The sequence below is a fragment of the Oncorhynchus masou genome, chromosome 24 (genome assembly GCF_036934945.1).
Source record: "Oncorhynchus masou masou isolate Uvic2021 chromosome 24, UVic_Omas_1.1, whole genome shotgun sequence".
Lineage (NCBI taxonomy): Eukaryota > Metazoa > Chordata > Actinopteri > Salmoniformes > Salmonidae > Oncorhynchus > Oncorhynchus masou.
The window spans coordinates 52,716,368-52,730,812 of NC_088235.1; the positions used below are offsets into that span (position 1 = coordinate 52,716,368).

At 43.0% G+C, this 14,445-nt stretch overlaps 1 protein-coding gene across 1 annotated transcript in view; it reads right to left on the bottom strand.

Annotated features, from left to right (window-relative positions):
* Nucleotides 1–14,445, bottom strand: part of LOC135512320 (SH3 and PX domain-containing protein 2A-like) — a 110,414-nt gene that overhangs the window by 12,909 nt on the left and 83,060 nt on the right. Inside the window, exons 8-12 of the mRNA XM_064934237.1 lie at nt 7,468–7,581; nt 3,492–3,575; nt 1,447–1,564; nt 954–1,315; nt 807–856 (exon numbers count right to left, since the gene is read on the bottom strand). Of these exons, the coding sequence (XP_064790309.1) occupies nt 807–856; nt 954–1,315; nt 1,447–1,564; nt 3,492–3,575; nt 7,468–7,581 (728 nt within the window). The remainder of the gene's footprint in view (nt 1–806; nt 857–953; nt 1,316–1,446; nt 1,565–3,491; nt 3,576–7,467; nt 7,582–14,445) is intronic.

Consider the following 14,445-nt stretch of genomic DNA (forward strand, 5'->3'; position numbering starts at 1 on the left):
TCATGTTTACTGCTATTTCTAAGTTATTATTGCTGGTTTATAGTTATTACCTTTGCACTTCATAAGACAATTATACACTGTTTACCACTGTTAGCTAATTGCTAAGGCTAATGATGCACTATCATTACTTAATGCTAATTGCTTGATTAGTACTGCTAGTCATTTGCCATTACTGCTAAGCTATGCTACTCTGTTACTATTACCTGCTCCCTCATGCTAATTTATTTATGCTATGCTATTTCACGTTAGGCTATGCTGCTACATCCTAGTTTGTACTAGTGCTAAAGCCTTGCTGCTAGTTGTTATTGTCATTATGCTACTGTATAATATGCCATATTGCTGCTTATGTCATTATTACTCATCATCTGCTATTACATAGTATTTACACCTAGCCATAAACCTTTTAACACATATTTCCCGTTTCTTTGCATTTCTCAGTATGCCATTCATTCAACTACACCATAATGCTGTGTGTGTCTGGGGCAATAAAAGGGTTGAACTTGAGTCTGTGTCCTGATTGTCACTGTGCCTCTAACCGGTTACCCAGAGTGATTGTCCCTTATCTAAACCGGCACCTTCATTTTCGGAGTCCATCACCAGTTGGTGGCGCTGTTTTTCATATAGTAACAATCAAATTATAAATGACTAACTACAAGATTCCACCTTCCTCATAACTGTAAAATAGATATGATCATATTTAGTGAGAGTACAAAATTGGCATAATTTTCTGTACAGGAAAATTATGATCGCCCCCTAATTAGGGGACTTTACATCTATAGAGGATTTATGATTTGTTTCATACTGACCAGAGTTGCATCTCTGCGAGGAGGTGGCTTTTGTCTGAGGATTGGGGAGCCTAGAGAAAACAAAATTTGATAGATATTAAATTTTGTGAGTGTATTAGTTTAACAAACCGTTATAACTTCCAATTCAGTCTCTGAATGACAACTCACCGATCTCTATTCTGTGAGGAGCAATGCGGGCTATGACTGGAGAGGCTGGTTCTACTTTGCCCTTAACATCCACCAGTGCGGCACCAGGGCTGAAGTCCGAGCTAGAGCAGGGTATGGGCAGGCTGATCTGCCTCTTGATCAGGGAGGGGGTGGTTAGGGGGTTGTCCTCTGGCTGGCCGTCTGTCTGCACGTCCTTCTCACTCAGGGCCTTCTTGTTCAGCAGGTTGCTGATCTCCATGATGTTGCTGATTATCTCCACCGGGCCAGTCAATGGGGTCTTCTTATTACTACTACGGGGAGAGAAGTCCTCCATCACCTTCTTCAGGTAGGAGGCCGGGGCCCAGCCCTCCTTATTCTGGTACCTGGGGAGAGGAAGAGAGAATGGAAGGAAAGGGGAGAGAGGGGTGGTCATGAGTGAGAATAACCATAATTGAGAGACAGTATAAACAGGCAACAGTTTATATTGTGGTTGGAGCACAAATCATGGCCTTACCTGATGAACCACCAACCCTCCAGGTTCTTCTGGATGACCTCCACGATGACTCCTTTCTCAAAGGCGATCTCATCCTTTCCCTCGCTGGTGTATGGCTGCACCGTCATATACTTCTCCTCTGTCGGGCCACAGAGAGGACGTGGGAAAACAGAGACTCACGTCAGTTTCAAATGTCCTATACTGCTTCAAAAACAAAACATTACTCAAACAAATGAAAAATATGTCAACGTTTTATAGGAGGAACTGTAACGATTGTAGAAACAACTCTGCGTGAGTGAAAGTAAATAAAGACATACTGCATATAGGCTTGAAGTATAGAATTCTGTGGACTTGATGACATTTCTGTGTGTAGTTCTGATGTGATTGATTCTGTCAGATCCACAACGATATCCAGCATTTTACCATCAAAGGCTTTAAATAATCAGGGAAACTCTCATTAACAATATGATGTCCCTCACTTCATACTGTAAATGTCTTCCTGCAGCAACTGATAATTACATAGCCTTTATGTCATGATTGCTAATTACTAAGTGTAAATATGGGACAAAATAAACTCAAACACTGATCTCTTGAAATGGTGAAAACAGTTCTAATGACAGAGTGGACTAATGGTGTGGTAGCGGTCAGCCTCTGTAAACTTAGCAGATGATAGAGAACAGAGATGCCATCTTGATTTGTAATTTCCCAAAAGGCCAGAGTACTTCCTGTCATTAAAGACCAGAGGTCTCATCTCATCACACCGTAAAACACAGACAGGCGGAGGGAACACAGCCCAATGGTGTAGAGAGGAGATGTCCTATTTGCATGCTAAGACTGGAATGACTGGATTCCTATCTGATATCTAATAACTCTCTCCTTTCCTCAACTCCTGTTGAGTCTCAATCAGGGATTTATAAGGACTGAATAAGGATACAGTGAAAATGTATTTTACTTGCAAAGAAATAGGACGATGTAGGGCCTTGTAAATAAAACCGAAAAGGCCACTTCCTGAATGCTTTGTTCTCCCCTGCACTGACTTATGGGACTTCCAGTCTCTCTGTTTAAGGCTTGGTAGGGCACTCCCTACAGGGGCCTACAGTGGGGGGGAACCTCTGAATAAGATATTATGTTAACCACAACATGCATCGCCTGCATAACTTTTAGAAACAATTTTCCTGCAGTCAGCGCTATTTCTGCTTTTTTCCCCACAGGCAAGATTTAGTTCCTGCAGTTGAAAAAGTTATTTTTACTCCAGAGGCTGGTCGTTTTTATGCGCGCTGTGGACACTGTTGCCAAGCACAAACCTTGGGCTGGACTCAAATAGCATATCCTCACAGTCTCGAGGCAAGTGTAATGTGTGCAAGCACAAACACTTTTCACTTTTCACTGCAAGCACAAACACTTTCACTCTAACAGATGAATACAATTCTTCATTAGCCTGATCCGTCGGTAGACCTGCTTGCTCTAAACACCTCTCGTTGATAAACGTCTGGCTTTTTAGCTCTTTTGAAAAGTACATACAGTATGTGTACATGTTTAATTTGGCTGGTAACAAAGCCAACTAAAGTGGCAAAATATTGAATGCGGCCTACCAACTTTTAGATTGTTGTGATTCTATAGCTGTAATTCAGAAAAGATTGGAGTTGCACATAGCCGTTAATTAAAATAAACTGCTTACATGACACAATCTCTTCCAACACTACCGCATTCAAGTGCAGAAACTGAGTAACAACAAGATGGTCAATGTGTTCCGATGTTTATCTTCTAGCAAAAGGTCAAACCTGTAACTGCTGAAAGCCACCATTGTGGATCTAAAAACCAATTTAGCATTGTAATGACATGTCTGGAATGTTAATTAGCTGGTTTATAACGGTGTTAGTGGTTATTGGGTGTGGATCATGATGGCGTAGAAGCATACAGCATACGACACAAACCAAGACATTAGGCATCAGGTATGAAAGATAAGACAGGACAAGGTACAGTGGGTTCAGGAAAATGGGACATCAGAGAATAGAAGGATGAGCAGTGAAGGAGGAGGAGGAGTTCGGCGCCCTGTCTCTGATCACCTCGGCTCTGCTGCCTGCTGACCATTCCCCCCAGGGTCCATCTCCGGTCCAGCCTCTTCAGATGGGCCTTACGGTGCTTAGTGACTGACCCGCGCACATGGTGACGAGACACATACACACACACACAAATTGGCAGATAAACAGAAAAGACACACTGCACAAACAACATGGAATCGACTAAAGGACCGACTTTAGTTACTTACATGGCGAACATGGAAACAACAACACCACATTACATTAGAAGGACTGGTGCATGAAGCGGGTGAATGCACGTTATACAGGAAATGTAAACTATGGACAGATTCTCTGTGGCTTGTAATTAGTGTGGTTATTAGCATGGTTTTCCCATCCTGTCCTGCACGAGCATCTGGGGCACACATTGCTGCTTGGGAATGCCATCCAATTTATAGACCAGCTGAATTCCTTTGGCAGCAGCTCTATGCCAGGTCTATAATTGTTGATTGTTTTTGTTGGTTAAATGCAGGAGATGGGAATGATCTTTTGTCACATGCCAACACTATAAACGGCAGGGCTTATAAAAATATCTAATTCAAAAAAAGCTTCCCATCACTAAACCAGAGCACTAATCTCAAAGATGAACAGGCAGTTCAGATTTCAGGGCAAATGTACATCTTTGAAAAAAAAGGAAATAAAAGAAGTCCCTGTTCAAAAATATACAACAACTGACCCACATACTCCTCCAGAACACTAATGTCAAAAAATCATAACCATTATGATAACCATTATATTGAAAATGATGACCATTATATTGGATGAGTCAATCTACGTCCTATTCTAGGTATTACAGAACTCATGAAAATAAAAACAAATGATGAAATATGACCATCCTAAGTACATGTCCAAGTGTTATTCATTAATGTGACAGTCTTCCCAATTAGGGACAGATTCACCATTAGACTGTCATAGCCTCCAAACATCAACATCTTCAGCTAAAGCCATATTCAACACAGCAAAAAAAGAAACGTCCCTTTTTCAGGACCCTGTCTTTCAAAGATAATTCATAAAAACCCAAATAACTTCACAGATCTTCATTGTAAAGGGTTTAAACACTGTTTCCCATGCTTGTTCAATGAACCATAAACAATTAATGAACATGCACCTGTGGAACAGTCGTTAAGACACTAACAGCTTACAGACAGTAGGCAATTAAGGTCACAGTTATGAAAATTTAGGACTCCAAAGAGGCCTTTCTACTGACTCTGAAAAACACCAAAAAAAAGATGTCCAGGGTCCCTGCTCATCTGCGTGAACGTGCCTCAGGCATGCTGCAAGGAGGCATGAGGACTGCAGGTGTGGCCAGGGCAATAAATTGCAATGTCCGTACTGTAAGAAACCTAAGACAAAGCCACAGAGAGACAGGACGGACAGCTTCCTCGCAGTGGCAGACCAAGTGTAACAACATCTGCGCAGGATCAGTACATCCGAACATCACACCTGCGGGGCAGGTACAGGATGGCAACAACAACTGTCCGAGTTACACCAGGAACGCACAATCCCTCCATCAGTGCTCAGACTGTCCGCAATAGGCTGATTGAGGCTGGACTGAGGGTTGTAGGCCTGTTGTAAGGCAGGTCCTCACCAGACGTCGCCTATGGGCACAAACCCACCGTCGCTGGAACACACAGGACTGGCAAAAAGTGCTCTTCACTGACGAGTCGCGGTTTTGCCTCAACTGGGGTGATGGTCGGATTCGTGTTTATCGTCAAACAAATGAGCGTTACACCGAGGCCTGAACTCTCAGAAATGTTCGGGAACTTGCAGGTGGAAGAGTGGGGTACCATCTCACAGCAAGAACTGACAAATCTGGTGCAGTCCATGAGGAGGAGATGCACTGCAGTACTTAATGCAGCTGGTGGCCACACCAGACTGTTACTTTTAATTTTGATCCCCCCTTTGTCCAGGGACACATTATTCCATTTCTGTTCATCACATGTCTGAAACGTTTTCAGTGTATGTCTCAGTTGTTGAATCTTGTTATGTTCATACAAATATTTACACATGTTAAGTTGCTGAAAACAAACACAGTTGACAGTGAGAGGAATTTGTTTTTGCAAAATTTTTGTGTTCCAGTTCCTGTTTGCCACAAGAGCCCCATCTCAATGACAGTGTCTTAGAGAGTGCTGTGGAGCACAAGCCACAGGGCTGACAGAGAGATTCATTATCGATCCTGAGACATTTCCATGACTGACTAGACACATACATGCTAATTACACTGACAGATTGTCCTCTAACCGCTCTGGCAGCGTCTGCTATCTGCATTGAATAGATAGCTAGACTACTATAGTGTGTGTCTCTCTCGATCTGTGTGTCTCTGTGTGTGTGTGGGTCTCTGTGTGTGTGTGTGTGGGTGGGGGGGGGGGTACTTGTGGGGTTTGTGTAAATGTGAAAATCCAGAAAGCTGTCACGCTAACAGACATATTAATTACTCTCCAAAAATGTTTTATACAGAATGGATATGTATTCTGTATGCAGGCCTAGGGAGGATGAGGCCTGTTGGGATTACTGTGTAACTATTGGACTATAGAGGTTAATTCAATGCACCATGTGCTCTCTCCTCTCTCCTTCAGTCAGAAGATCTACAGTGCCAGGGGTAATGTGGGTCACAGTGTTTTGGAGTCGACACTCAGTACTATAATGCTGTTTTAACCAGAGTGCTAGAAAATGTTAATGTTTGCTTGGAAGTAAATGATTTCAATCCTTAAAGTGTATTCTTTCCAAACTACATGGAATGCATTAGGAAGGTACTGCAGGTATGTAATTATTTCTACTGTAAAAATAACCTTTTAACCTTTTAAAACTTTTGCACAATATTAGCACTCTGAGTGTGAGCGACAGGAGAGTGAAAATGTTAAGGCACTAACGGTAAAAGCAACTCTCGATATTGGGAATGGCTCGATTATGACACAGCTTGGACTGCCACACAATGACATTATAGTCTAACCCATGCTGTGTGTTTTGGGAAAGGGTGGTCTAATGACTGTATGAGTAGATCCCAATTTTATATCAGCCTGATCGTTTGGCAAACAACCCTCTTGCTTAGGTGTGTTTCTTGTCAGATTTGAAGGTTTTAATGCAGAATATAGCAGCATTCAACCATTGCACAGACAGAGCAACATTCATCAATATCTTCTAGTTTTGTTTCATAATCAGTCTGTATAAACTGACATGATTTTTCTCAGAGCACGGAATAATTATCTTCAGACATGACTTGGCTAGTGACTGACTCACAAACAAACTCCTCAAAGCTCAATCTGGCAGTGTAGCCTAGTGGTTAGAGCATTGGACTAGTAACCGAAAGGTTGCAAGTTCAAATCCCCGAGCTGACAAGGTACAAAATCTGTCATTCTGCCCCTGAACAGGCAGTTAACCCACTGTTCCTAGGCCATCATTGAAAATAAGAATTTGTTCTTAACTGACTTGCCTAGTAAAATAAAGGTAAAAAAATAAATAAAAAATCCCTACAGTGAACCAAACATGCACGCACCTCTTTCATTCGATTACCATCCTAAACTCCAAGGAGGTAACCTCGTTTTAGTATTGCCTTGAATTTCTACACTGATACTGTAGAGTACAGTACGTCACTCAGTGCACCTCAACCCGGAGTTGTGGCTTAGGCCCTGACACTCCTTCTCCAGGGTATTTATTCAGGGCTGACTCTGGAGCTTGTTCATGGGTGTTTATAGTGGCAGCAGCACAAAGAAGGTTGTTCACACTGGGGGAAAGTCAGACGTTACCGTCAGTCGGGGGTGGTAGTCAGACTACTGTACCCATCTAGAGATGGGGGTAGTGGGGGTACAGAGGTCTTGGAGGTTGTGGGATATTGCACATCCACAAATTTCACCCAGTTGCTGGAAGTGACGAAAGCTTACGTGGTCTGTTTGGTGGTGCAGCTTGTATACTGTATTCTGGATGTTGAGGTTTTCTTCCTGTATTCACAGCGGTGTGGAGCTCTTACCTTCCCTGGACTTGGAGGCGCCCAGCTCCAGGTCATCCCGTGTGTTGCTGTGGGTATTCAGGTATGTGGCAGGGACCCAGCCCTGCTCCTCCGCTGTACTGACAAACCACCAGCCTGGGGGCACAGAGAGAGGGATGTCAATTGAGATTTTGTGGGGTGCTTGTCGACTAGGACAGCATCTTTCAGTATGGTTTATAATTTTATAAATGACTTTAGAGAAGTGTTCCTCCTCCATTTCAGGAATAATGTTTGTTCTAGTTAATAGACCCTGATTCAAAAATGTTCCTTTGATGACTGGGGTGGTTGAAAGACTAATGGATATAGAGAAAACATGAACTATTCTCTATCAGTGACAGGTTCTCTAATCAAAATCAAATAAAATCTAATGTTATTAGTCACATGCTTTGTAAACAAAAGGTGTAGACTAACAGTGAAATGCTTACTAATGGGCCCTTCCCAACAATGCAGAGAGAAAATGTAAATAATAGAACAATTATCGGCTCACTCTCGCTCCAGTTACTACTTAAATCAGATGCACGAGTAGACGTACATAATTACACATGTCTATATCCATGAATTCATCACACTCTAGGTAAGTAAGTAGGTGTAGGTAAGGTGGTTGTTATCAGCTTTGTACAAGCAACTGTCTCGTGAGCGCTGAGCCAAAGGAAGCAGTTGCTAGGATATTCACACACAGAGCGGCTGTATCGCATTAGTGGAAACCACGACTGTTCTCAAGGCATAACTGACGGTTTTGACTTGCATAAGTGACTTTTCACAGCAGGTTAGGATAATTAACGTATCAGGTTAGGATAATTAGATTAAGGTTAGGAAAAGGGTTAGGGGTTAGCTAAAATAGTCCCTGATGCGACTCGAACATCTAGCTACACCCTAGCTTGCCCTGCGAACAGTCTTGGTTTCCACTAATGCGATGGTGCCACAGAGCGGGGACAGACAGACAGACGAGCAGCTAACAGAGGAAGATATTTAGGATTTATTTCTGCGCTTAAAAGTTAGAATGGGAAGGGAGTGATTTTATCGGGATGGGACAGGAAATTTACAGGGTTATTTAAATGTTGCAGGATCGGGACAGCACAGGAAACAAATTGACAGGACAAGAGGGGACAGGAATGACTTTTCACTCCTGTGTCAATCTCTAGTATACACTACCCTCTATTGCGCCTTACGGTCGTCTGCCAAGCAGTTGCCATACCAAGTGGTGATGCAACCAGTCAACATTCTCTCAATGGTGCAGCTGTAGAAGCTTTTGAGGATCTGAGGACCCATGCCAAACCTTTTCAGCCTCGTGAGAGGGAAGAGGCATTGTGGTGCATTCTTCACAACTGTGTTGGTGTGTGTGGACCATGAACATTTCTTAGTGATGTGGACACAGAGGAACTTGAAGCTCTCAAACTGCTCCACTACAGCCCATTAATGTGGATGGGGGAATATTCGGCCCCCCATCTCTTGAAGTCCACAATCAGCTCCTTTGTCTTGCTGACGTTCAGGGAGACATTGTTGTCCTTGCACCACACTGCTAGCACACTGCCAGGACCACACTGACCTCCTCCCTATAGACTGTCTCATCGTCTGTGATCAGGCTAACCACTGTGGTGTCATCAGCAACCTTAATGATGGTGTGTGAGTCAAGCGAGGCCACACAGACGTAGGTGAACAGGTGAACAGGGAGTGCAGGAGGAGACTAAGCATGCCCCTGAGGGGCCGACGGGTTGAGGGTCAGAGTGGTGGATGTGTTGTTGCCTACCCTCACCACCTGGGGGCGGTCAGTCAGAAAGTCTAGGATCCAGTTGCAATGGGAGGTGTTCAGTCCCAGGGTCCTGAGCTTAGTGAGCTTGGAGGCCAATGGTGTTGAATGCTGAGCTGTCTGTCCCCGCTGGTGCTGAATAGCGTTCCTTTTGTACAGGTGGAAGAGGGCAGTGTGAAATGTAATAGAGATTGTGTCACTTGTGGATCTGTTGGGGCAGAATGTGAATTGGATTGGGTCCAGGGTGTCTGGAATGATTTTGTTGGTGTGAGCCATGACCAGCTTTTGAAAGCATTTCATGGCTCTAGATGTGAGTGCTACGGCGCGATAGTCATTTAGACAGGTTAACTTAGCATTCTTGGGCACAGGGAATATAGTGGTCTGTAGGTATTACAGATTTGCTCAGGGACAGGTTGAAAATGTCAGTGAAGACACTTGCCAACTTGAGTATGCGTCCTGGTAAACCATCTGGCCCTGCGGCCTTGTGAATGTTAGCCTGTTTAAAGGTCTTGGTTCAGTGTTGCTTGCCTCGAAGCAAGCGTAGAAGGAATTTAGCTCATCTGGCCGGCTCGCGTCACTGGGCAGCTTGCGGATGGTTTTCCCTTTGTAACCTGTGATAGTTTGCAAGCCCTGCCACATCCGACAAGCATCAGAGCCGGTGTAGTAGGATTCAATCCTGTATTGAGGTTTTGATTGTTTGATGGCTCGTCAGAGATCGTAGCAAGATTTCTTTTAAGCATCCGGATTAATGTCACGCTCCTTGAAAGCTGCAGCTCTAGCCTTTAGCTCAGTGCGAATGTTGCTTATAATCCATGGCTTCTGGTTGGGATATGTATGTATGGTCACTGTGGGGACGACATCATCGATGCACTTATTAATGAAGAAGGTGACTGATGTTCTAAACTTCTAAATGTCATCGGATAAATCCCAGAACATATTCCAATCTGTGCTGCAGCTTCATCAGACCCCTTCCGTATTGAACGCGTCACTGGTACCTTCTGTTTTAAGTATTTTCTTGTAAGCAGGAATCAGGAGGATAAAGTTATGGTCAGATTTGTCAAATGGAGGGCGAGGGATAGCTTTGTATACGTTTCTGTGTGTGGAGTTAAGGTGACCTAGAGTTTTTTCACCTCTCTTTCCACAGGTGACATATTAGTAAATGTTGTCACTGGTATTTCATGTTGGTGTTTTTGCTTGTAAGCAGGAATGAGAAGGATAGAGTTATGGTCAGATTTGTCAAATGGAGGGCGAGGGATAGCTTTGTATGCGTTTCTGTGTGTGGAGTTAAGGTGACCTAGAGTTTTTTCACCTCTTTCCACAGGTGACATACTGATAAAAAACAAATGAGGTAAGACGGATTTCAGTTTCCCTGCATTGAAAACACTGGCCACTAGAAGCACTGCCTCTGGAAGTGCATTTTCTTGTTTGCTTTTGGCCCTATACAGCTTGTTGAGTGCAGCCTTAATGCCAACATCGGTTTGTGGTGGTAAATAGACAGCTACAAAATATAGATCAAATCTCTCTTGGTAAATAGTATGGTCTGCAGCTTATCATGAGGTATTCTAACTCAGATGAGCAAAACCTTGAGACTCTTAACATTAAAGATTGCACACTAGATGTTGTTAACAAAGAGACAAACACCTCCCCCTTAACCTTAACCGAAACTGACGTTTGGTCTTGACAATACATAACAAAACTGCTAAATGTATATTAACCATGTTCAGCCACGACTCCGAGAAACATAGAATATTAAAATTCTTCAGATCCCGTTGATAGGATAGTCTCGAACAGTGCTCGTCCAGCTTGTTCTCTAGTGATTGTACGTTCGCCAAAAGAATGGAGGGTGGGGGGAGTGTTTACTTACACGCCGTCTTAGTCTCGGCAGGGAGCTCGCTCGTTTGCTTCTCTGGCGTCGCCTTTTCCTCTTTCGAATCCCGGGGATTAGGGCCCGGTCCTGAATGAGCAGTACATCCACAGCTGTTGACTCGTTGAAGTAGAAATCTTTATCCAAATCGAGGTTTGTGATCACTGTTCTGATGTCCAGAAGCTGTTTTCGGTCATAGGAAATCACACAAAACAGCAGAATTGGTCAGGAACTCGTTAGACGGCAGCTATACAGCTCTGCAGCGCCATCCTAGCCTTAAAGCCAACAGCATCAAAGGGAGGACAGTGTGGTTTTGGATGTCCTTGTGATGATTTAAATCTCGATTTAGCCTCGTTACCCTTGAAATCGGTGGGACGTAACTGGTACAGTAGCTCAAATCTCCATTATCATTGTCTTGCTTGATATGATTGAAGTCCTTGGGATATGACTGCATTATTCAGTCAATTGGATTCTAGACAAATGTCTGGGTGAAAGATACAGTATTGAGCATACACAGGACAGCTTCATCTGAAAAAAAGTATGAAGTGCATGGGAATAAATTATTATTAAATTAACAGTGAGATGTACATTCCAAGGCCTTGTGAGTCATTTCATGCTTCACTTGGCACATTTGAGTCAATTTCAGTCACTCAGTGGATGTGAAATAATACACAGACCAGTGTTTTCAGTGCCTGAATGGCTACAGACAGTAACCTAACACCTTGATCGTTGCACCAACCCTAAGGGCCAGTTTTTCAAAACCTTTTTTGGGGGGATCAGAATGATCCGGATTCTGTAATCCTATTTCATGCTATCCAGGATCAGATAAATCTGGCTGTTTATAAGCCATTTTCCCCCCATAAAATAATCGTATTGGATCATTCTGATCCAGATACCACAAAATCAAGATCACAGAATCCAGTTTTTCAGTGCTTTAAACAGGCCTACACCATGCCATCTACTGGACAGGTTGTGGTACTATTTCAACCTGGGGAAACAGAAATGAGTAACTACACTGAACAAAAATATGAATGCAACATGTAAAGGGTTGGTCACATGTTTCATGAGCTGAAGAAAATATCCCAGCAATTTTCCATGCGCACAAAAATAATATTTCTCTCAGATTTTGTGCACAACTTTGTTTACATCCTTGTTAGTGAGATTTTCTCCTTGACCAGAAAATCCATACACCTGACAGGTGTGGAATATAAAGAAGCTGATTAAACAGCATGATCATTACACAGGTGCACCTTGTGGGGGGGACAATAACAGGCCACTTTAAAATGTGCAGTTTTGTCACACAATTTTACAAGTTTTGAGGGAGTGTGCAATTGGCATGATCACTGCAGGAATGTCCACCAGAGCTGTTTCCTGAGAACCATAAGCTGCCTCCAACGTTATTTTAGCGAACTTGGCAGTACTTCCATCGGTCTCATAACTGCAGACCACGACAGCCCAGGACAACCACATCCGGCTTTTTAACTTGTGGGATCGTCTGAAGAGGGTTGGTGGGGGGGTTGCTGAGGAATATTTCTGTCTGTAATAAAGCCCTTTTTCTGGGGGAATATTCCTTCTGTTTGGCAGGGCCTTGCTCCCCGAGTGGGTGGGCTTGGCTGCGTGTTTGGGTGGGCCTATGCCCTCCCAAGCCCACCCATGGCTGCACCCCTGCCCAGTCATGTGAAATCCATAGATTAAGGCCTAATGAATTTCTTTCAATTGACTGATTTCCTTATATGAACTGTAACTCAGTAAAATCATTGACATTTTGCATATTGCATTTATATTTTTGTTCACTATACATGAATAAAGGTACCTTGAAAAAAATTGAGCCTGCATATCACTTATAATTATGTAGATTCCCTAAGACAGAGATGGCCGCCTCGCCTCGCGTTCCCTAGGAAACTATGCAGTATTTTGTTTTTTATGTGTTATTTCTTACATTGTTACCCCAGGAAATTTTAGGTTTAATTACATACAGTCGGGAGGAACTATTGGATATAAGAGCAACGTCAACTCACCAACATTATGACCAGGAATACGACTTTCCCGAAGAGGATCCTCTGTTTGGCCCACCACCCAGGACAATAGATTGGATGCTAGCAGGCGACCTAAAACAACGGCGCCGCAGAAGGGGCAGACGGAGCGTTCTTCTGGTCAGGCTCCGTAGACGGGCACATCGCGCACCGCTCCTGAGCATACTACTCGCCAATGTCCAGTCTCTTGACAACAAGGTAGACAATATCAGAACAAGAGTTCAGAGACTGTAACGTTCTTTGTTTCACGGAAACATGGCTCACTCGAGCCACGCTATCGGAGTCGATACAGCCACCTGGATTCTTCACGTATCGCGCCGACAGAAACAAGCATCTCTCTGGTAAGAAGAATTGCGGGGGTGTATGCCTTATGATTAACAAGATGTGGTGTGATCATAACAACTTACAGGATCTCAAGTCCTTTTGTTCACCTGACTTAGAATTCTCTTCGATCATAATCACAGTTGTGTATATTCCCCCCCAAGCAGACACATCAACGGCCCTGAAAGAACTTAATTCGGCTCTATGTAAAATGAAAACCACATATCCTGAGGCTGCATTTATTGTAGCTGGGCATTTTAACAAGGCTAATCTCAAAACAGGGCTCCCTAAATTCTATCAGCATATCGAAAACAGCTTCTATCTCAAGGCCATCAGACTGTTAAACAGCCATCACTAACATTGAGTGGCCAACATACTGGCTCAACTCTAGCCACTTTAATAATGGAATAATTGATGTAATAAATGTATTACTAGCCACTTTAAACAATGCTACTTTATATAATGTTTACATACCCTACATTCCTCATCTCATATGTATATACTGTATACCATCGACTGCATCTTGCCTACGCTGTTAGGCCATCACTGATTCACGTATTCTTATGTACATATTCTTATTCATTCCTTTACACTTGTGTGTATAAGGTAGTTGTTGTGAAATTGTTAGGTTAGATTACTTGTAAGATATTACTGCATGGCCGGAACTAGAAGCACAAGCATTTTGCTACACTCGCATTAACATCTGCTAACCATGTGTGTGTGACAAATAAAATGTGATTTGATTTGAGATGCATTTATCTGACACTTAACATAACTTACCACATACCTTACTGCAGTCAATTTACATAATTAACCTTTGGATTTTAGATGTATTTTAGATGTAATAACGTTTTTGAAGCCTCCTCACCTTAGTTACATTGACAATTCTTAGTTGTAGTGCCTGTCACCTTTCCAAAACCACCTTGAATCCACCCTTCTAATGTGTTCAAAATATTCATGATTTTTGGGATCAAAACAATCCTAATCACCTACAA